General features: G+C 42.6%; 1 protein-coding gene across 5 annotated transcripts; it reads left to right on the top strand.

Moving 5' to 3' along the window:
- Window positions 1-7,963: 7,963 nt before the first annotated feature.
- Window positions 7,964-21,204, top strand: slc22a18 (solute carrier family 22 member 18; the record flags this gene model as incomplete). Of its 5 annotated transcripts, XR_006053447.1 has the most annotated exon segments (12): window positions 7,964-8,061; window positions 8,176-8,321; window positions 8,472-8,604; window positions 8,829-8,941; window positions 9,677-9,787; window positions 11,249-11,349; window positions 12,005-12,106; window positions 13,375-13,495; window positions 13,754-13,872; window positions 18,196-18,281; window positions 18,764-18,884; window positions 19,041-21,204. XR_006053447.1 is itself a non-coding variant. In XM_042216334.1 (11 exon segments), coding segments are annotated over 11 exon segments (1,161 nt in total), but the record flags the coding sequence as incomplete, so codon positions are not given.
- Window positions 21,205-21,559: the final 355 nt, after the last annotated feature.

The raw sequence follows: 21,559 nt of genomic DNA, 5'->3' as shown, positions 1-21,559 counted from the left end.
TACGAGATATAAGATGTGACAATATCGTTTATATCGATATAGTCTATGTTACGTTATAATTATACTTGTGGAGCCGCAGGTTTGCCTCTCTTTCGTCCACTTTTGTCTCTACGCAACGTTACTCGGCCTCGCCTCTCCTTCACTGAACACAACTCCGCCTCCCCCATAGCTTCACCTGCAGGCAATGACAAGATGAAAGCGGAAAATCTCCGTTAGCGAGTTACCGTGCGTGGGGCTGGACGGCGTCAACGTGTTAGCGAGCTAACCGCGCTAACGACATGCAGCCAGGAGGGGCTGCACGGCCTAAAATCCTTTCATTTTCTCAAAAATCGACAGTGCGCCTTATGTATGAATTCTGGTTGTGCTTACTGACCGCGAACCGATTTTATGTGGTACACAGCGCTCAGCAATCTGTCAAAAAATGTTTTAATATGACTTTGCTAAGCTACGGAGCTGCACCGCTTGATGGATTGTCGGAGGATTACGGCTACCGAGGAGGAGCCTCGCGGAGTGATACGTACTGTGTGTGTATAAGGACCACAAATGGCACCTGTTCAGAGACGTGGTGCAGCTGTGAAATCTGTCTCTTTGTTATTATGCTCAGCGTCTATTAGTTTACATTTTGACTGCACAATTGTGAGCTTTTTGTTATGCACAAAAACAACATTGTTTTCTTTTATTTATGGACCATGATTATTTAATAAATGCTGATAATTTATTTTTGAGTAATTTCTTCATGTACATCTACGCTGTATGTAAATAAAAGTGCCCGTGTGACATCTGGGACACAGTGTGACTAAGAACTCTCTTTTTGTTCTTAACTTATGGCTTTAAAAAAAAAAAATCGAGATATATATCTTATATCGCCATCCAGCTAAAAAATATCGAGATATGAATTTTGGGTCATATCGCCCAGCCCTACTATAAGTCGAGTAACTTGATAACTGTTACTTTTGATAGAAAGTAACAGTAAGTAACTAAGTACTAATTGGTAGCTGGTAGTGGCCACACAGTCATATGTGTACAAAGAGTACAGCAGGGGGCTCAGAACACACCCCTGGGGGGCTCCAGTGCTGAGAGTGGTGGAGGCTGAGACATGTCCGCCCATCCTTACTGCCTGTGGTCTGCCAGTTAGGAAGTTGGAGATCCACTGACACATAGATGAGCTGAGTCCCAGATGCTCCAGCTTGGTGGTGAGTGTGGAGGGAATTATGGTGTTAAATGCAGAGCTGTAGTCTATGAAGAGCATTTTAACATAATTCCCCCTTCTAGTGTCCAAGTGAGTGAGTGATGTGTGGAGGAGATGAGAGATGGATCTCATCATGGATCGATCCACAATTCACCAGGGCCAGTGTTGTTGGCTGAGGCCATACACATTACACCACGGACAGTTCTTCCTGTGAGGCCATCTTCACCACACCAGGGCCACTGTTGTTGGCTGAGGCCATACACATTACACCAGGGCCTTTGGTGCTGGCCAATACCATCCACATTTCACCAGGGCCTGTGCTGCTGTCTGAGGCCATCCACATTACACCAGGACAGTGTTTCCTTTGAGGCCATCTTCACCCCACCAGTGCCTCTTCTGCCCACCTGGGCCTGTGGTTCTGACCGATATCATGCACATTTCACCAGGGCCTGTGTTCATGGTTGAGGCCAACTACATTTCACCAGGGCCTGGGTTGTTGGCTGATACCATCCACAGTACACAAGGCCCTCTGCTACTGGCTGAGGCACACTACATTACACCAGGGCCTGTGGTGCTGGCCAATACCATCCACACCACACCAGGGCTCGTGGTGTTGGCTTAGGCCATCCACGTTTCACCACTGCCAGTGCTTCCTGTGAGGTCATCGTCACCAGTCCACAGTCTGTTCTATTGGCTGATGCCATCCACATTACACCAGGGCCCGTGGTGTTGGCTTAGGCCATCCACGTTTCACCACTACTAGTGCTTCCTGTGAGGTCATCGTCACCAGTCCACAGTCTTTTCTGCTGGCTGATGCCATCCACATTACACAAGGGCCAGTGATTCCTGTGAGGCCATCTTCACACACCAGGGCCGGTGCTTCTGGCTGATGAAATCCACATTGCACCAGGGCCTGTGTTGCTGGCTGAGGCCAACTCCATTTCACCAGGGCGTATGTTGCTGGCTAAGGCCATCTACATTTCACCAGGGCCTGTGCTACTCGTTGATGCCATCCACAATACACAATGGCCTGTGATTACTGTGAGGCCATCTTCACCAAACCAGGGCCATTGTTGTTGGCTTTGGCCATCCACATTACACCAGATCCAGTGTTTACTGTGAGGTCATCATCACCACACCAGTGCCATTGCATCTGGATTGGGCCAACTAGATTTAACCAGGGCCTGTGTTTCTGGCTGATGCCATCCACATTTCACAAGCCAGTGCTTCTTGTGAGCCATCCAAACCAGGGCCTGTGCTACTGGCTGAGGCCAACTATATTTCAATAGGGCCTGTGCTACTGGTTGATGCCATCCACATTACACCAGGGCCAGTGGTGTTGGCTAAGGCCATTCACATTACACCAGGGTGTGTGGTGCTGATCAATACCATCCATATTTCACCAGGGAGAGTGTTGTTAGATGAGGCCATTAACCTGCTTACCTGCTGCTCCTTGGCAGGTAGCTCCATGCCCTCCTGGGTTTTAATTGCACCTTAGAACACACATGCATCAACACTACAATGAGCGGGTGGAGGGAGGTTTGGAGTCTTCTCCCACCCCCATTCTCTGCGGCCTGCTGGAGCGGGAGGGCTAGGAGGAGTTGGCCGTCCGACTGCGGTCTGGAGTGTGGGGCCTCCCTGCTGCTGCGGAGTCGGGGTGGTCTGCCTCTCCCCACCGCAGGGAAAAGGGTAACACCACCTGGGTCTGGGTGCAATTCCCCCCTCCAGGGGCAAGGGTACCTAGACCCGGTTTGTAGAGTACGCTTGGGGAGTGTGATTGTGTGTACAGCGTCTCTTTATGTCTATCTCCACGTTGGTTGAGTGTGGAGTGAGTGCACATGAGAGCATGAGGGTGGGAATGGATGTTTGTGTCTGTGTGTGCCTGTATGTCTGTGTCTATATGTCAGGTTGGGTATCAGACGCCACCTCTCTGGGGACACCTCAGGCCCTCCAAGGTTTGGAGGCCTATCTCCACCCACCACCACTTCCCCTGCCGGTGGCGGACTCCCTCAGGTGTCGGTGTGCTGGTGGTTCTTTGTGTCTGGGGGTGGGCGTCCGGGTACACACCGGCTCACTCCTTGGCGGCCGCTTGTCGGGGCCTGGGGCCTGGGGCTCGCTCGGGCCCCCTTTGGAGGTGGGGTGCCCCCGGCCTCTCGGCCTGGGGCTCGGTCACTCAGGCACAGCTGGGGGCCGGCGGAGCTCACGGGCGCGTCACTGCAACTCCCCCTGGCTTCTGCTCCGCGGCTGCTGGGCGAGCCCTCATCTGGGACTCTCCTCAGCTCTTACTGGAACAGTGGCGCGGCTGCCCCTCTGTTGGTCTTCCATGGTCTCTTGTGTTCTGGGGGCCTCTGGATGTCTGGAGTTTTGATCTCCTCCATACCCGCTTCACACCCTGGAGGACGGGGCTGTGGCCCCCCCACACTCCCTAGCAGATCATTACATGGAGAAACCTTTGGAATGCAAGCATGCTGATCCACACAGGTATGCACACAGGTGTACACATGGGTATTCACAGACGCGGACTAAAGCTTTCTTGGCTGCTGCCTCAAAGCACACTGTGCGCTGTCTATCTTGCGTGCTGCACAATATCGTTTATTATTAAGTAACTATTGATATCTATGACTAACTAGTTTATTGTGATGGTGCTTTGTTTTCTCTATTATTATGTTGCTCTTTGTTGTTTGCTGTCTCCTCTGTTTTTTTGTTTGTTTTTTTTCTCCATACAGGTGACCCAGGAGTTGTTTATTCCCCCCCCCTTCTCACCGTCTCTTCTCCCCTTTGGTTTTCTTTCTTTCTCTCCCCCTCTTTCTCTCATTCATTCCCCCTGTCCTATTTATTAAAAAAAAAAAAAAAAAAATGACAAAGGATGAACTGAAGCTCTGCCATCACGTAATGTCGCATACTGCTGTTTCTGATGTCATTTAGAAAAAAAAAAAAAAAAAAAAAAAAAAAAAAAAAAAAAAAAAAAAAAAAAAAAAAAAAAAAAAAAAAAAGATGAGGCATTAATACAACAGCTGTGCTACTGGGCTGAGGCCATTTACATTTCACCAGGGCCTGTGTTCAAGGCTGAGGCCAACTACATTTCACCAGGTCCTGTGTTGGTGGCTGATGCCATCCACAATACACAAGGGCCTGTGCTACTGGCTGATGCCATCCACATTTCACCAGGGATGGGGCTGGCTGACATCCACATTACACCAGGGCCAGTGCTCCCTGTGAAGCCATCTTCACCACACCAGGCCTGTGCTTTGCTGGCTGAGGCCATCATTCACCAGGGTGTGCTGCTCATGCCATCACATTACACCAGGGACAGTGCTTCCTGTGAGGCCATCTTCACCACACCAGGGCCTGTTCACTGGCTGGGCCATCCACATTTCACCAGGCCCTGTGTTTCTGGTTAAGGCAAACTACATTTCACCAGGGCGTATGTTGCTGGCTAAGGCCAACTACATTTCACCAGGGCCTGTGGTGCTGGCTGATGCCATCCACAATACACAATGGCCTGTGATTACTGTGAGGCATCTTCACCACTCCAGGGCCACTGTTGTTGGCTGAGGCCATACACATTACACCAGGGCCTGTGGTGCTGGCCAATACTATCCACATTTCACCAGGGCCTGTGCTGCTGTCTGAGGCCATCCACATTACACCAGGAACAGTGTTTCCTCTGAGGCCATCTTCACCCCACCAGTGCCTTGCTGCCCACTGGGCTGTGGTTCTGATCATATCATCACATTTCACCAGGGCCTGTGTCATGGCTGAGGCCAATTACATTTCACCAGGGCCTGTGTGTGCTGATGCCATCCACATTACACAGGGCCAGTGCTTCTGTGAGGCCATCTTCACCACACCAGGGCCTGTGCTGCTAGCCATCCCATTTCACCAGGGCTTTGTGTTGCTGTGGCCATCCACATTACACCAGAGCCAGTGTTTCCTTTGAGGTCATCATCACCACACTAGGGCCTGTGCTGCTCTCTGAGGCCATCCACATTACACAAGGTCCTGTGCTACTGGCTGATGCAATCCACATTGCAGCAGGGCCAGTGCTGCCTTTGAGGCCATCTTCACCCATCCAGGGCCAGTGGTGTTGGCTGAGGCCAACCACATTTCACAAGGGCCATTGTTGTTGGCTGTGGCCATCCACATTACAACAAGTCCTGTGCTAATGGCTGAGGCCAACTACATTTCACCAGGGCATATGTTGCCGGCTGAGGCCATCTAAATTTCACCAGGCACTGTGTCGTTGCTTAGGCCATCCACATTACAACAGGTCCTGTACTAATGGCTGAGGCCAACTACATTTCACCAGAGCAATGTGCTCCCTGTGAGGCCATCTTCACCACACCAGGGCCTTTGGTGCTGGCCAATACGATCCACATTACACAGGGCCAGTGTTGTTGGCTGAGGCCATACACATTACACCACGGACAATTCTTCCTGTGAGGCCATCTTCACCACTCCAGGGCCACTGTTGTTGGCTGAGGCCATACACATTACACCAGGGCCTGTGGTGCTGGCCAATATATCCACATTTCACCAGGGCCTGTGCTGCTGTCTGAGGCCATCCACATTACACCAGGAACAGTGTTTCCTTTAGGCCATCTTCACCCCACCAGTGCCTCTGCTGCCCACCTGGGCCTGTGGTTCTGACCGATATCATGCACATTTCACCAGGGCCTGTGTTCATGGTTGAGGCCAACTACATTTCACCAGGGCCTGGGTTGTTGGCTGATACCATCCACAGTACACAAGGCCCTCATTTCAAAGAACTTAATTAAATTTGGTGTTACCAATTGAAATAATTCAATTAAGTTGGTTCAACTATTTTCTTTTTTCAGTGTAGGTGAGTGCCACAGTGACAGTGTTTCTGCATTGTACAGCAAAACAGTCCATTTAAATTGTGAGATAACCTACACAGAACTAGGCAAGCAAACCAGCCAATGTGTTTCAAAGTGAAAAATATTTGCACAATGTTTAGACAAAGGAGCCACTTCTGTGATAATGGCTGTGGGTGTTCATGAGGTTACCTTGAGCCGTCTTGAAATAATTCCTACATATGCTGAGCATGTCTTGGGTACTTTACCCTCACTCCAAGGACATGCTCATCCCAAACTATCTGAAGCAATTTGCTCAAATGCAGTTCTGAACCTTTCTCTTAATCTGATAAAGGTGCATGTGACAATGCCAAGATTAAATTAGATACTCCCTATCATATTGTGCCAATTTACCCTAATGAGAAAACAAGTGTTCGTCTTGTGTCCTGCACACTCCCAGTCCTCTCGCCCAAACTGATATATGTACAGTAGTGATGTTGTGTGCTACAAACGCTTCTGACAAAATTTTTCAAAAAACTTAAGTTAATGTGTGAAAACAGCTTCAGTAGGGTTTAGGTTGGGTGCTTTTGGAGTTCTCTGCTTTTTAAATTATTTTTTTTCCAAACTATCATTGCAGAAGTGCGATGTGTTTTGGCTCATGGTTCTATAGAAAAGAAATGAAGGTCCCGCTGATCTTAGGGGTTGGCCCTGCTGTCCGACTTAAGCACATTTCTAGCAGTAGCAAATTTGCCCCACAACATCAATACAGAAAGTGAACTTACCCTTAGAAAACCCATACAGCGGCCCTAAAGGGCAAAACTGCTGTGGTTCCTGTGTGAGCACACCCACTTGGGTCTTGGGTGGGATGACTGTGGGTTTGCCCTGCCCACACACCCCCACAGTTCATCCACATCTAACCAATGTTGGCCTTGGTATGTTGGCTGGGTATTAGTTCACAGTTCTTCTAAAGTTTATGAATCAATAAAAAAAAAAAAAGGAAGGCCTTGAATGCGAACTCTTGACTGGCATAAACAAGGATGTACTTTTATTGTGTCTGTCAAGACACAAGTTATTTTCTGACACTCATTATCACTTCTATGCTAATGACATTCAGTTGTACATGTCTTTTAAGGTCCAACAGCTGGATAGTCCACTGTTTAGTGATTGGTTCTCTAACAATGACCTCGTCTTAAACTGGTCTTAGTTCATTTTGTTCAGCAGTTAAATCCAGTGTTTAAAGTCTTGGTGTAATATTTGATTCTTCTCTGGGTTTTGGCAGTAAAGTCTATCTTACCAGGAGAGTCTTTTTCCTGTTTTTTTTCTAATTTATGTAACATTTCTGAATTGCAACATATGGTCTCTTTGGTGGATCTGGAGAAAATTAGTGATGCATTTGCATCATTGCACTTAGATTACTGTAATGCCTTGTTTTCTGGCTTGGGTAAATTCTCATTAATGTCTTTCGAAAGCAATAAAGCAAGGGAACTGTAATAAGACTATTAACACATTCAGCAGCCGAGCTCAAATCACTACCATTTTATATTCTTTAAACTGGCTCTCAGTAGATTCTACAATTTGGTTTCACATACAGAGCACTTAATGGCCAGGCTCCGGACTGTTTGCCTTATCTTCTACCAAGCACACCTCTGCTTGTAGGCTTTGATGACAGGCTCAGAATCTAATGGTCATTCCACATACAAAAGGGCAGAGATTTAGAGCAGTCTCTCGCAACAATTAACTTTAGCTGACTCTGTGGACTCTTTCTAAAACCAGTTAAGAATCTTTTTTTAGTTTAATCAGGCTTTTCTTTGATACTTTTAATGATTTTATATTTTCGTTTTGATCTTAAATTGTTTTTGTATTGTTTTTATGGTGTTTAATTTCCTTATTTATTTTACTCGGTTTTGTGACCACTTGTCACAAAAAAATAACGGTCACTTACTTATGTTGCTCTCTATAGTATTTGGCAAAGAAGCTCGGCTTCGACACGTTGTGGTTTGGTTATTTGCAAACTACAGTTGGAGTTATTCAGCTGCTCGGGGGCCCAATGTTTGGAAGGTGAGTTTCTGTTCGCTATTTTTTGCTTGGACATTGCTCTTTACTGTTTGCCAACAGTCGGAACACAGTGTAGAAAAATGTGACTGTAGGGTCTGTTGTTTTTTTTTTTGGCAGGTTTGCAGATCTATTTGGGGCACGGACAGCTTTGTCCCTGGCATGTGCTTCAACTGTTGTCTTCTTTCTGCTGCTGGCCACAGCAGACACTCCAGCCATGTTGTTCATCCATAAAATCCCCACAGTCTTTATGCATGTCCTCCCTGGTGAGCATCAAACCTACCGTTTTTTTATCCTTTGCTAACAATGTGGCTGAACTATTTTTACATTTATTCAGATTTATTCTAAATGTTAATTTTATTTATCCTGAATCAAGTTTCACTTGATTTTCTTCTTTGTCCCACCTGTGTCTGCAGCATCACAAATGGTTGTTACAGACCTTACAAAACCTGAGAAACGGGCCGACGCCTTATCCAAGCTTGGTCTGTGTTTTGGCATCGGTATGATAGTTGGCTCCACATTAGGCGGACAGCTGAGCAAACTCTATGGGTTAGTGTCACAGTGTGTATCATTAACAGCAGCACTGGTGTGAAACCAAGCTGAGCAACCATTGACTCTTTGACAGAGCCAAAGGAAATAAAAAACATCTCTGGTTTAGGAAGACATTTTGGCTTAGGTTGGAATATTGCGCTTTTATGAAACATGGAAATCAGTCATTGTGTGTGTTTACCAAAAGTGTCCCCTATACAGCACCTTTACTTTGTATTTCTCAGGGAGAAGTTTACTGCATGTTTTGGTACTGCAGGGAGTGCCTTCAGCTTGCTGTTGGTTTTAAAGTTCATCCCCAAAAATACAAAAGCTGAAACAACCAGAGGCAACACTACAGGTAAGACATACCTACTTCCTTTCAACCTAATGGTCTCAGCTGTCTAGGTACAAAGTGGCCTTGGCTTCATGATCACAACAACAGGGATGAGCTGGTAATTTGAATCTAGCTGTCTTCATTGCACACATAAAAATTACTCAACTGGATTTTGTCACTCTCAGCTGCACTCAAACATAGTTTTTGTTATTTTTTTCTTTAAAAAACCATGACTCTGCTCTTACTTTTTTTTTCTTTCTTTCACATTTTGGATCATCTCATAGCAAACCGTTGATGCCAGTCTTTAAAATTCCATGTAATAATCCAGGTAGATTATTATCAGAATACCACTGAGTCTCTGATGTTGTGTTACTGTATCATCTTCCATAATTACATACTCAAATGTGCTTAAAATTGCAGTGTGCCATTCTTTTCCGTATAGATGTATTTTAAAAAGAAAAAAGGTAATACATCTATATTTTTAGAGATGTTTGGAGAGAGTCACCTTTTGGTTGCAAATAATCCAAAGCCATGGTATGGAATGTCTGTAAAGGTTCTCAGTCATCCAGGTCATCGGAGTTTGCAAAGAAAACTGTCTGGACTTCTTTAAGTTGCTAGAAGACATTTCACCTTTCATTCGAGAGCAGCACTGAAATTTCCCTGGGACTTCTCTACATACATGTTATCCTACCTTGACTTATTGGTAGAAACACATAATGAGATGGTAATTGTACCTCTTGCACTTTGATTTTACTTCAGATGACAACAGAAGAAAGTCAGTATTCAATCTGAGTGAGATTACGAGGCTGATGAAGTTTCCAACAGTGATGCAGACTTTCATTATCAAGATAGTCGCAGGTTTGCCATCAGGTGAGACTTGAAGTGTGAAGATGTTTTGGTTTAAGCCTTTGCAATATACAAATGTTGTGTCTCTTCCTAATATCACTGTGTTTAAGTTACACACTCTTTAAATGTTTTTCTTTTTTGCCATTTTGTTTTTGGAGGTTACCTATGGTGATATGTTCTGATTGGGCTCATTTACATTTATGTGTATTAAAATGGGTATGAATATGTAGCTAAATTTGTGGATGCTCATGTTAAACCAGGACAAAATTTTAAATAATTCTGGTCAAACATCTGTGAGCCAAATGTTCAGGCTTCATACTCTTGTGATGGCTCAGCTATAAAAGGCTCGATGGGGGTTCGTCATCACCCTGCTGGGCAGGCAGGTGGGCAGCATGGACCCCCAGATTTGTGAATGCGATAACTCGAGAAAAAGGCAACATAGGAGTTTCAAATTGATACCATAGGTGTTTCTACTAAAAGGTTCTGATGAGTTTGAATCCTGAAGTTTTGTGAAAACCTTGTGAACACGATAATTTGAGAACAAGGCAGAGTACACAGAAGCCCCAACTGGACCTTCTGGAATTGCAAGGAGCAGCCAATTGGAAGCAAGTTTGTGTAAAGGGAAGTTGGCCTTACAGGAGCAGGCTTTAGACAAATGGCACCAAGAATAACTTCAAGATAAATACAACTGTAACATGTCTGTGAAGGTTCTCAGTCATCCAGGTCATCGTAATCTAAGGAGCTTGCAAAGAAAAGCGTCTGGACTTCTTTAAGTTGCTTGAAGACGTTTCACCTCTCATCCGAGAAGCGTCAAATGGTGGGGAGTCCCAGATTTAAACCTAGTGGGAGTATCCCCCCACAGAGGGACAAAAGGACCCCCTGATGATCCTCTAATCGCCTGAGCCAAGGCGTATCTTGAGCCAAGGTGTAGCTTCTCGGATGAAAGGTGAAACGTCTTCAAGCAACTTAAAGAAGTCCAGACGCTTTTCTTTGCAAGCTCCTTTGAATACAACTGTAACATTGTAAATCAGCATATTAGGCCAGCACTGAAGTTAAGCGATCGTGGCTCAAGAGTTGGGAGTTCGCCTTGTAATCGGAAGGTTGCCGGTTCGAGCCCCGGCTCGGACAGTCTTGGTCGTTGTGTCCTTGGGCAAGACACTTCACCCGTTGCCTACTGGTGGTGGTCAGAGGGCCCGGTGGCGCCAGTGTCCGGCAGCCTCGCCTCTGTCAGTGTGCCCCAGGGCGGCTGTGGCTACAATGTAGCTTGCCATCACCAGTGTGTGAATGGGTGGATGACTGGATATGTAAAGCGCTTTGGGGTCCTTAGGGACTAGTAAAAGCGCTATATAAATACAGGACATTTAAGCAGCCCTGAAAACATTTTGCAAACAGAAAATTAAATTGCCACAAAGAGACACAAAGCCAACTTTGATGGTGTCATCATAAATCATATGTAAATCTAACAAAATTGTTTTGTGCTCGAAGGCATTTTTCAAGTGATGTTTTCTATCATTGCACTGGAGTTCTTTAAGCTGCAACCTGAGCAGAATGGCTACCTGATGGCCTATTTTGGCATCGTCCAAATGGTAAGACTGAAATCCAAAATGAATTGGTGCATTTTAGCCTTTTCAAGTTTTCTACGTTTTGTTATATTACAGACCAAAATTCACTTATGATTCACTTGTTGAATTTAGACTAAATGACAAATTAAGGAACAGGTTTTTGGAGTATTTTGTTTGTTTTTCTTTTTTCTTTAACAACTGAAAGAATAAAACACAGTGTTTGCAGACGTATCCTTGCTCGCACTTGGGGTTGAGCTCTGATGGTTCCTACATGAAACAACAGTCCCCAATATGCTTCAATAACTTCATTAGACCTGTGATTAGTTGAATTCATGAATTAGGAAAGTTACTTACAGATCTGTTTAAGGTCTTGCAGTTGTCAGACTAAAAAAACCCAACCTGTGATAGCCTCTTATTGTCAGATGGGGAACTTTTGGAACCACCAACAGTCGTCCAAGATATTCCAATATAGCTAAGCTAAGTAGTCTGGTCTTTGTCAGAGAGATTACCAAGAAGCCAGTGGTCACTGACTAAAAGATTCACTTTTTATTTTTTTTGTAGAAAACTCTAAAGGATCTGAAAACTTTTCAAATGGACTGTATGTGATATGTTGGGGGGTTGAGCTTAAGCTTATACCAGACTGCAAGATGAAATGAGTAAAACCCAGATGTTTGTTCAGGTTATTCAAGGAGGAGTGATCGGTCGGCTTACGGCAAGATACTCTGACAATTCATTGCTGCTTCTATCCATTGGAGTGTCCTCTTTTGTGGGACTGGCTCAGGTATGCACAAAACATAAGCACACACCCCTTAGAGAGAAAGTATTCACTCAAGTACTTCATAGCTTTTCTTTTTAAGAAGCAAAACTCTTGTCTTAGCTTGATGAAAAAAAATGTTTCCATTGTTTGATGCAAATAAAATGAAAAGTTTTAACCCCCCTTTTTTTTTTACCATGAGGTTTTTTTTTTTTTATAGTAAATCTTACTACAACTTTTACTATTGCTTGGTATTGAACTTCTGTGATATTGTGCTTGTACTTATTTGAATACTTGTTCACCTGTATACAAGTGTGAATTTGTTAGGGTATTTTTTGTTTGTTTTATTATCATGAATGTGTTCATGTTTCTTGGTGTTTAGCAGCTCAGATAAGAGCCCAAGAGCTTGTTCAACAGCTTGAGATTGCTGGTTGGCACCGGGTGAAATCCGTCACAAACAGGTTGCTGCAGCCGAAACCTCTTTGTGATTGGTTTGGTTGCTGCTAGAGTACTGCGGCCACTCATAGTTTGCATGGAAGGAATGTCAACTAATTAACTTGAAAAAGTGAAAGGTGAAAATGTCCGTCGCAAACATTAAATGGAGAGCGTTCGGTGACCAGAGGATATCAAGTGCTCGGTGACTGCTTTAGGCCTGCATGGCTGGGACTTCCAATGGACTGTGAACCACTCACAACTAGTTGAGAAATACTCAATTTTCCCCAACAACTGGTGGTTGCCAAGTGGTTGGTAACCACCAGTTGTGACTGGGGCGTAAAACTGTATCAATTCATAGCAGAGCTTTGAATTGATACATCAATATGCTAACAGCCACATTTACATGTTTCGTACATGGTGCTGCCCCTAACAGGCCTCACTATCAGTTAACCCCTTTGCCACACTGCCAAAGCCCCTTAAGACAGATATTTGGATTCACAGCTGAATTGGGGAGTGTCATCAAATCAAATCAAAATTTATTTCTATAGCACATAATAATACATCAAAGTTGACCAAAGTCCTTCAAAGTTGGTCAGAGCAATAGTATAAGACAGAATAAAAAGAAACAGTTAAAAGGAGGGCAGGAAACAATATGAACAATATGGGTAAAAAAAAAATCCTCATAGAAATCCAGAGCAAAAACTTAATCAATAGCACAGCCCATTAGAGTTCTGCTGCAGGCATTTCTTTGGACTCGTTGTGACAGCAACCCCTATTAAACATAATTACCTAGCAATGAATATAATGTGCCATTGAACCCCTTGCTGAAAACTGTTTATTTCTGATATTTCTCTGTACAGGCATATATACAGAATGTGTGGCAGTTCTGCTTTAACATCCTCCCGATGATGTTTTCTCTCAGTGTGTTTAATGCCATCACAGACAGCATGCTCACCAAGAGTGTACCGTCCTCTGACACAGGTGAGACCATCCCGCTTTACTTTATTACAACCAGATGGTGTTTGACAGGCTCTACTTTTAAAAAGCTTTATTTTAGATCACTTGATGTGTGACTGCATTTGAATAAAGCTGCTTTAAACTTAAAGAAGCAAAGACACTCCAGCATTCCAAGATAAAATGTAATAATATCAAATAAAATGGTTTAGAAAACTACAGGTGAACCTATTGTGAAATAGTGTAAAGAATTATTGCCAGTTTTAATCTTGTTCTCATTTGCAGGCACAATGCTGGGACTGTGCGCATCTGTTCAATCTCTGCTTCGCACAGTTGGACCTACTATAGGGGGCTTCCTGTATGTGAACTACGGCATTTCCTCTATAGGTTTAATCCAGTTTTTCGTGAATATTGCTGTGTTTGTCTACCTGCTACAGCGACGACTCAACAAGACAGCCGAGCAGCGAAAGTGACACCTCTGTCTTTTTGTCTCACTTGTTCAAAAACTCAAAAAAGGAGAGGAGATGGAAATCAGCTGTTGATTTTAAAAACAAGCATCATATACACACATATTTCCCTTTTTTTAGTAACTGCCATAATTAGATCATATCCCATTATTCCAGATTTTGTGCTGTTCAAGTTTCTGTTGATTCAGTGTCAGATCACTAGATGGCACCAAATCCTCTATTTTACTGGCTGATGGTTTTATTGGCTCGTTGTTCACATAAACATCAGAGTTTAATCAGTTTGATTATGATTGAAAACAGGGCCAACTCCATTGCTACTACAATTTAGAATAAAAGTTAATTTTCTTAAGTTATTGTTTTGCATTAAACTTTTGGAAATGCTTTTGTTTTTTCTATATAAATTTAAAGTCAGGAATGCACTGTAGACTTGCCTTTGCACTGAAAAGGACCAATCTTAACCATGCTTTTTAATGGCTGTAAACTTTCATATAAATAAATGTGTGAGGGGGAAAAAAAGCAAATTTAATAATAATAATTGCCAGAATAGTTCAGAGACTTTGATGCCAGTGCTGTCCTGGTACACCCTTAGTATCACCCAGCCAGGCTTCAACTCACCACTGTAAGTAAACTACTTTTATTTACTTGTTCATATTTAGGTTTAGAATGATGTGGTGAAAAAAAGTGAACTGATAAAATACAACATGTTAAAGATTAAACCAGTGGTTACCAAACCTTTTTTGTTCTGTTTCACCTCATGTTAAACATGTGATGTATATAAAGTCGCTGGAGCGTTTCTGGGTATTTTGGCAACCCACAAAAAGTCTTAAGTGCCCCCAATATCCAGTAACCACCAACTGTAATTAAGTAACTAAAATACATTTACAGAGCTTAACTAGTGTCCTCTGATTTTGCTTACCTTTGTTCACTTTAACTTTTGAAAAGTATATTTTCAATACTTTTCAAAAGTATTGAAAATATTAAATATAGGTTTGATTTCTTTGCATGTGTGGATTGGATGGGATGTTACTGACATCTGGTGAGAAGTTCATCTCGATAGCACATTTAGAAATACATCTACTTAGAAAACTGGTGACGTGTTCAAAACTAATTTTACCTGCTGTATTTAAAATTATTGAATATTTCAGACCTAAAGCATTCATTAACTCTTTATTTATTTCTTGTATATTTCTTATACAGTTTAGAAACACAGATCAGTTTTGGTTTAGCATTTTTAGCATCCAGCTGTGTGCTGTGTAAGTGACATCAGTGTCACCAGTAGAGTTTCTCCTTATACAAACTAAGCAGTCCAGATGAACACAAAATACATGATTGTGTGTGTATCTTGCTCTCTCTAGATCACACAGCGCAGTGTGAATAGGGATTCTTGTTTATACACCAGGTGACTCAGGTGTAATTGTAGTAAACAGAGTCACAATAAAGATTAGGATTAAAGATTAAGATTAAATTTCCAGCATATGTCAGCCTGTTCATGGTATCAAGTACTGGAGCTAGCAGGAATGGACTACCCACACAGAGTGTCTGATGAAGCAGTTGATGGAGGGGCTGAAAGTGCTTGAAAGCTGTCCTCTGCCTTAATGAAGATCAAAGAAATTAGCAAGAAGGTGTTTAAAAGGAAGTCGAAATGCCTATAATAGCTTGGCTCAATGACAGGCTGCTGTAGATGAAGCAATTGTAGAAATGTTCAGAGCTCGCATCACTGAGCTAGCGGCAGAGAGGTCTTCCACACGGCGTACCGGTAGAAATGTAGTTTTTACTACATGTATTCTTATAGGCTTCCTTGTCCTGACGTTTCGACTTAAGATAAAAGAAAATTTAAGAAATCATTTAAGCAAATGCTGAGAGAACTTAATTCAGAGAGTAAACAAACCACAAATGTATAAAAATAAAAACTGGCCATAGCCAAATCTCTGCACCTGGTGATAAAAACACTCAACAGAAGGTCAGAACAGCCTTTCTTGAGGATAATTCAATAATATGACACAGGCCGATATGAGTTCCTGGATATTCCAAAGGAAAAACCAAATCCTTCCAACCCATCACACCCTCCTTGAGTGTGGTTTTGCTGGAGGTTTCTTCCTGTTGAAAGGGAGTTTTTCTGTCCCACTGCTGCCAAGGGCTTGCTCTGATTTGGAGGGTTTCTGTCTAACAATGTAAGATCTTTACTCTGCAATATAAAGAACCTTGAGACAGCTGTTAGTGTGGCGTTATATTAATATACTGAATTAAAGTGAATTCTTTGTCCATGCTTAAAGAAACACTAAGAACAAATCTACTTTGGCCTGAACTTTAAAACGAAATCAGAAATCTGGTAAAAAAAAAAATGTTGAAATATCATCTTAAAATCAAAATCAGTCCAGGCTTCGTCCTTCACACAGTTCATAATAACTACATGAAGGAAGAGATTTTTTTCTCTTCCTTCATGTTGTTTATATAAGCTGTGTGATGGTAGAGGAAATATGCATATTATGGAGAAGAAATATACTTCAATGGGGATTTGTAAAAAAATTTTAATCAAATTTAATCAGGAAGTTTCTGAATTGGTGTTTTCATAATGGTATTGTCTATCTTTTATTATTAAAATCATTAACTTTAATCAAACATTCATGTAAAGGGCATGCAAAAATAATTTTTGCATAGTGTTGCAGACATGTTCCAAATACATTTCTTTTATTCAACATTTCATGAAGAAAGAGCAAAGAAAACCGAATACGTGCATCTGTGGATTGAGTGACATTTGTGAGGACTGCCTTTGCCAGAGTTGGCTATTCTGTGCAGCTCAGATCAGTCTGGAGTGATTTGGATGAGTGAATAAGTCTGGAGTTAAATAAAAAGTGAATTAAAAAAAAAAGTATTTGTATCAAAAAAATAGCTCACATAAAAAATTTCCATACTCTGAGAGGGATAAATAAAACCTTCATCACAGTGTGGACAGTAGTCTGCTTCCTCTGGCTGTCAAGCTGCTGCATGTTGGAGTGATGTCATAAAATCTGGAGCAGGTGTTTTAAATAAAAAATCTAGATTAAAACTGCATTTACTTACAAGGGTGTTTAGAAAACACCTTTTAAATGATGATTAAAGTAAAACCCCCAAAAGCCAAAGCGAGAAGATAGGAAGGATGTGTTTAATAAGTTTTAGTTGGCACCCTGCTCAGGTGAACCTCACCTTTAATGTGATCAGCTGCCTCAGTGTGAATTCTATCTTTTCAGGCTGATCCCACACCTGCCCACACTCATTACTCGCTGGAGTCCAAGCCATCAAATGTCTTCCATAGGTGTAGAGTGTCAGTGCAGCTCGTAAAACACAAGGAGCATTATTATTATTAACCTTTATTTTACCAGGAAAAGTCCCATTGAGATTAAAAACCTCTTTTTCAAGGGAGTCCTGGCCAAGAGGCAACAACATGTTAAAATTACAAAGTTACATACATGTTATAAGTAACATAGCATGCTCTTGAATCTCCTGTCTTTATGTGAGTCAAAGGAGCTGCAGATGGAGCTGAAGGGTGTCACTGTATACGGACCCAGGCCGGGGGGGGTGATGCAGTCCTGACCACTGGAGGGGGTGCCTTGTTACACTTGGCCATTTGAGTCAGGGGGACCTGGGACAATGCTGCTGTTAACACTCCTGATGGGGACCTTTGGGTCCTCTGAAAGTTTAATGTGACTCTGCGAGCGACCTACACTCACTGAGGTCAGAGATGAGCGCTGCCCGGCGATGGTCCAGGGTTTCCTTGTGTCAGCGCACTGGAAACTAAATGCCAGTGGGGGGGGGCGTCAGGTCCCAGGCTTGTTTTGTCCCCTGTGGTATAGATAATGAGGCATCTGTCTCCACCTGCCGCATGGAGAGATGAGGCTCACTGTCTCTTTTAAAAAGAGCACAGGTTACCTATCTGATTTGTTCGAGGCAGGCCAGGGACATGATCTGTAGCAGAGAAGCCGTCAGTCTAAATGTTTTATACCGAGGCTTTCTTACTTCATTCTGTGCAGCACCACACGGTGCTCCTTATCAGAAGCACACTGATCAGTGTCTTGTGAGGTACATCTAGAAAATTACCATCCATATCAATCAAACATGAGACAGTCTAACCAAAATGTAATTACTTTCACCCCAAGTCAGTGCGACTTTTGTCCATTAGGTAATAGTCTTTAATTACGTCGGTAAAAGAATGTCATGAACTGTTTTACAGCAGAGTGCTGATTCTTGTTCAGAGTTTATAAAAACCTGATGTGTACATGACAGAAGCTCAACATGGCTGCACAGCTCCTGGTCCATCATCCTTCCAGCAGACCTCATGGAACTCTTGGAGTTGGCCACTGGAGTGAAAGGTGATCTTAGGGTTTTTTTGTCTTGGTGTAATCAGACAGCGACATCATCAATCATGAGCAGGGGAATTACAGTGGGTTACAATAGGTGATAAGATAATGAGTGGGGCCACAGCGACCTGGTGAGGGACAGCTCGAGTTCCCGTTCTGATTACACGGCAGCGGCTTGACTTTGTTGTAAACGGCTGAGGACACTGGCTGTGCAATTCCAAGATGAAGAAAGGAGTTTTTTTTTCTAATTGTGTCAGGCCTATGAAGTTAAAATTAAAATATTTATTTATATTTAATTTTTGTTTTCAGACAGACATGTGATATATACATATAATGCATGAAATGGCAATAATGCAATTTCTAAAGGGTTTCAGCAGATTATGAGATCATTGTGTAGCAGGTAGACTTAAACTACAGAATCAGTGAAGTTGAATAAAAATGGACGAATACTATTAGTTACCATCCATCTATCTATTTTGTCCCTACTTATCCAGTTCAGGGTAGTGGTGATGTGGTCCTATCCCAGCTGCCACAGGGTGAGAAGCAGGGTACATCCTGGACCTTCATGGTGCCATGGGCTTTGGACTGTTTGGGTTTTGCTTCTTTTAATCATTGGTTGTATTATTTATATTTGTCCTTTATCTCCCGGCATTCTCAGTTCCTTGATTAAGTACTATTTAGTTTATTCCCTTTTGTGTTTCATTCTGTTCTGTTTTCTCTGGAGTAAATATCAAATGTGCACTGACCAGCTATCATTTGCTCTATTTTCAGAGTCATTTCAGTTGCTTTCATGAGATTGTGAGAAGTGGAAAAAGTCCAGGGTGTGTGTTGTTTCACACATTTGAAGACAAGCTGCCCCCTCCTCAGTGAAGAGCATGCTCAGCCTTGTGTCAGGAGGCTCAGAGCCCCATGACGCCTGGCCTGTCCTGCACGCTCTGGTCCACACTCTCACTCCCTGACATGTGCCAGCGATCGCTAATCCTCCACTGACGCCTCTCGGAAGCATCACATTCAACAACAGAACAATAAATGCCCACTGCACTGACCTCAGAGGATTGTCGCCTCTTGCTACATCAGCCAGGATCTCCCATCCTCTGCTTGTGGAAGACCATATTGGTTACATAGAAGCTAATATGGCATAACACAAAAGGCTTCTTTATGACACATGTGGCTGCATGAAAAGTCTTTGTTGTCTTTAGGATTAAGAGTTGGAGATTTGAATGTTTGAAGGTAATATGTCTAAAAGACAGGATGTTGATTGAATTTTAATTACAGCAGAGCCGATTAGATAACAATATGGTGCAGGAGTTAAAAGCGGGAAACATGTGCGTCTGTTTGAATTTCCAGCCATAAGCTTTGTTTGGATGTTGTTTGGATGACTCATACAGAGCAGCATCTGTGTTCTCCAGAGATAAATCTGACCATTATTGGTCATATTGTTTAGACTATCCTGTATGATGTAATGACATGTTGTGTGGGTATTTTGAGTTCTTAATACAGCAGAAACAATTGAAGTTATTGCTGGATTTATCTGGGATTTACTGTAGCTGGATGGGTCCATTTCAAAATTCAGGATAGGATAAAGTTCTAACAATTCTGAGAATCAGTTATCAGCCGTGTTCCTTCTGCGCATCAGCAAGGCACTGTGAAAATTGGCCTTTACTCTAGGTTAAAAGAGCTTACATTTCTATGATATTTAGTCAGGGTACTGATTTCCTCACTCTGATTATCACCACATTTGGGTGACAGATGGTGTGTCAGTGGTAATCCCAGCTACCCATCAGCTTGACCCTTTGCAGTGAGCCACCTCCTCCCAAACGATCATGCAGCACCCTCGTCCCCAAAATCTCACCAAGCCTTCTGAGCTACGCAGCCAAAGAGCTGCTTTAAACTGGTGAGTAATGGCTGTGTCAGCAGTCAGTAGATGAGCCTGAGGGTTGGGGAAGGGTTAATGGGCAGTGGGCGGGTATAAGAGCCCCATTGGATCCATTGTTAACACCAGACGTACAGTAAACATTTACTGTACTGTGAATTCATGCCAACTGCAAACACAAAAATAATGTGATTCAAATGATAATATGAATAGCTCGTTTGTTCTTTAACAGCATAAAACTGTAAATAATTCTGTTTTTTCTTCATGAGCATCTGGAAACAATACATACCTGAACTCAACTTTCCAGATCAAAAAAAAGTAAACCACATTAACAGAACATAAACTATCACCCTAACATTTTTGTACAGTCAAAAAAGGGCATGATAACCAGGTGACACAAAAATGTACCCCCCGGTATGACTCATTGTATAAATGCCACAGTTTTGAATTTTCTGAAATTGAAAAGTCTGCATCTGTCTCCTGATTTTGTGATAATTTGCGCACATTTTTTCTCTCTCTGACATGCCTTTTAGAAAGTACAACTCACTTTCATTTTGTAAAACAAAGTAGTGGCATTGTATTGTTAACTTCACAAAATATTGCAATGGTCAGTTAAGTTGCCTCATTTGCTGTAAGCTTCTTGTTTCCTCTGCATTTCCACGGGGGTCCTAATCTCATCTAAAGTCATCTGCCTTAATCCACAGCAGCAGAAGCAGTGGTTGAAGTAAATTAGGTCTTTGACTGATAGCCATCTGCCAACAAATGTATAAACAGTTTGTTTTACTGCTGCTAATGCAGAAATGAAATGTAGACAGAGAAAAGTAGATGTACGTAATCTGACATTAAAAATGACTTTAATGGAAAATGACAGATTATTTATTGAATCACTTTCAACATTTTGTTTTTAAAATTATTGGAAAAAAACACTGCTGATAGGAGCATAAATAATTACTCATGTGTTTTGAAGATGCAAGTTTTAGGTTTTTTTTAGAGATGGACCGATCCGATATTACGTGTTGGTCCGATACTGACGTAAATTGCTGGATCGGATATTGGAGAGAAATAAAAAATGTAATCTGATCCATTAAATATCAAAAAAAGCACCTCACAAAACTTGTGACACGGCATAACTCGGCTCATAACCGTAGCACGTCGCAGCAGTATGCATCACGTGGGCTGTGTGTATTTGTAGCCTTGCTACCAAACCAGCATTTAATCTCCGAGGAAGTTATCCCAGAGAGAAGTAAAGCAAGTGTGTAAGTTCATCTCTGAATGTTTGTAAAGCATTAAGCTTAACAACCGATATATGGAGCGACTGCCTCTCTCTCTCTCTCGCTCCCTCTCCTGCTGCTACTTCAATCATGAAACTGATTAATGATCAGCTGATCAGCTTTTCTGTCGCGAGTCCGTCTCTCTT

The sequence above is a fragment of the Haplochromis burtoni genome, unplaced genomic scaffold (genome assembly GCF_018398535.1).
Source record: "Haplochromis burtoni strain Fernald_Lab_line unplaced genomic scaffold, NCSU_Asbu1 Contig_1015, whole genome shotgun sequence".
NCBI lineage: Eukaryota > Metazoa > Chordata > Actinopteri > Cichliformes > Cichlidae > Haplochromis > Haplochromis burtoni.
The sequence above is the reverse complement of the archived record's forward strand: the minus strand, read 5'-3'. Positions and strand labels throughout refer to the sequence as shown.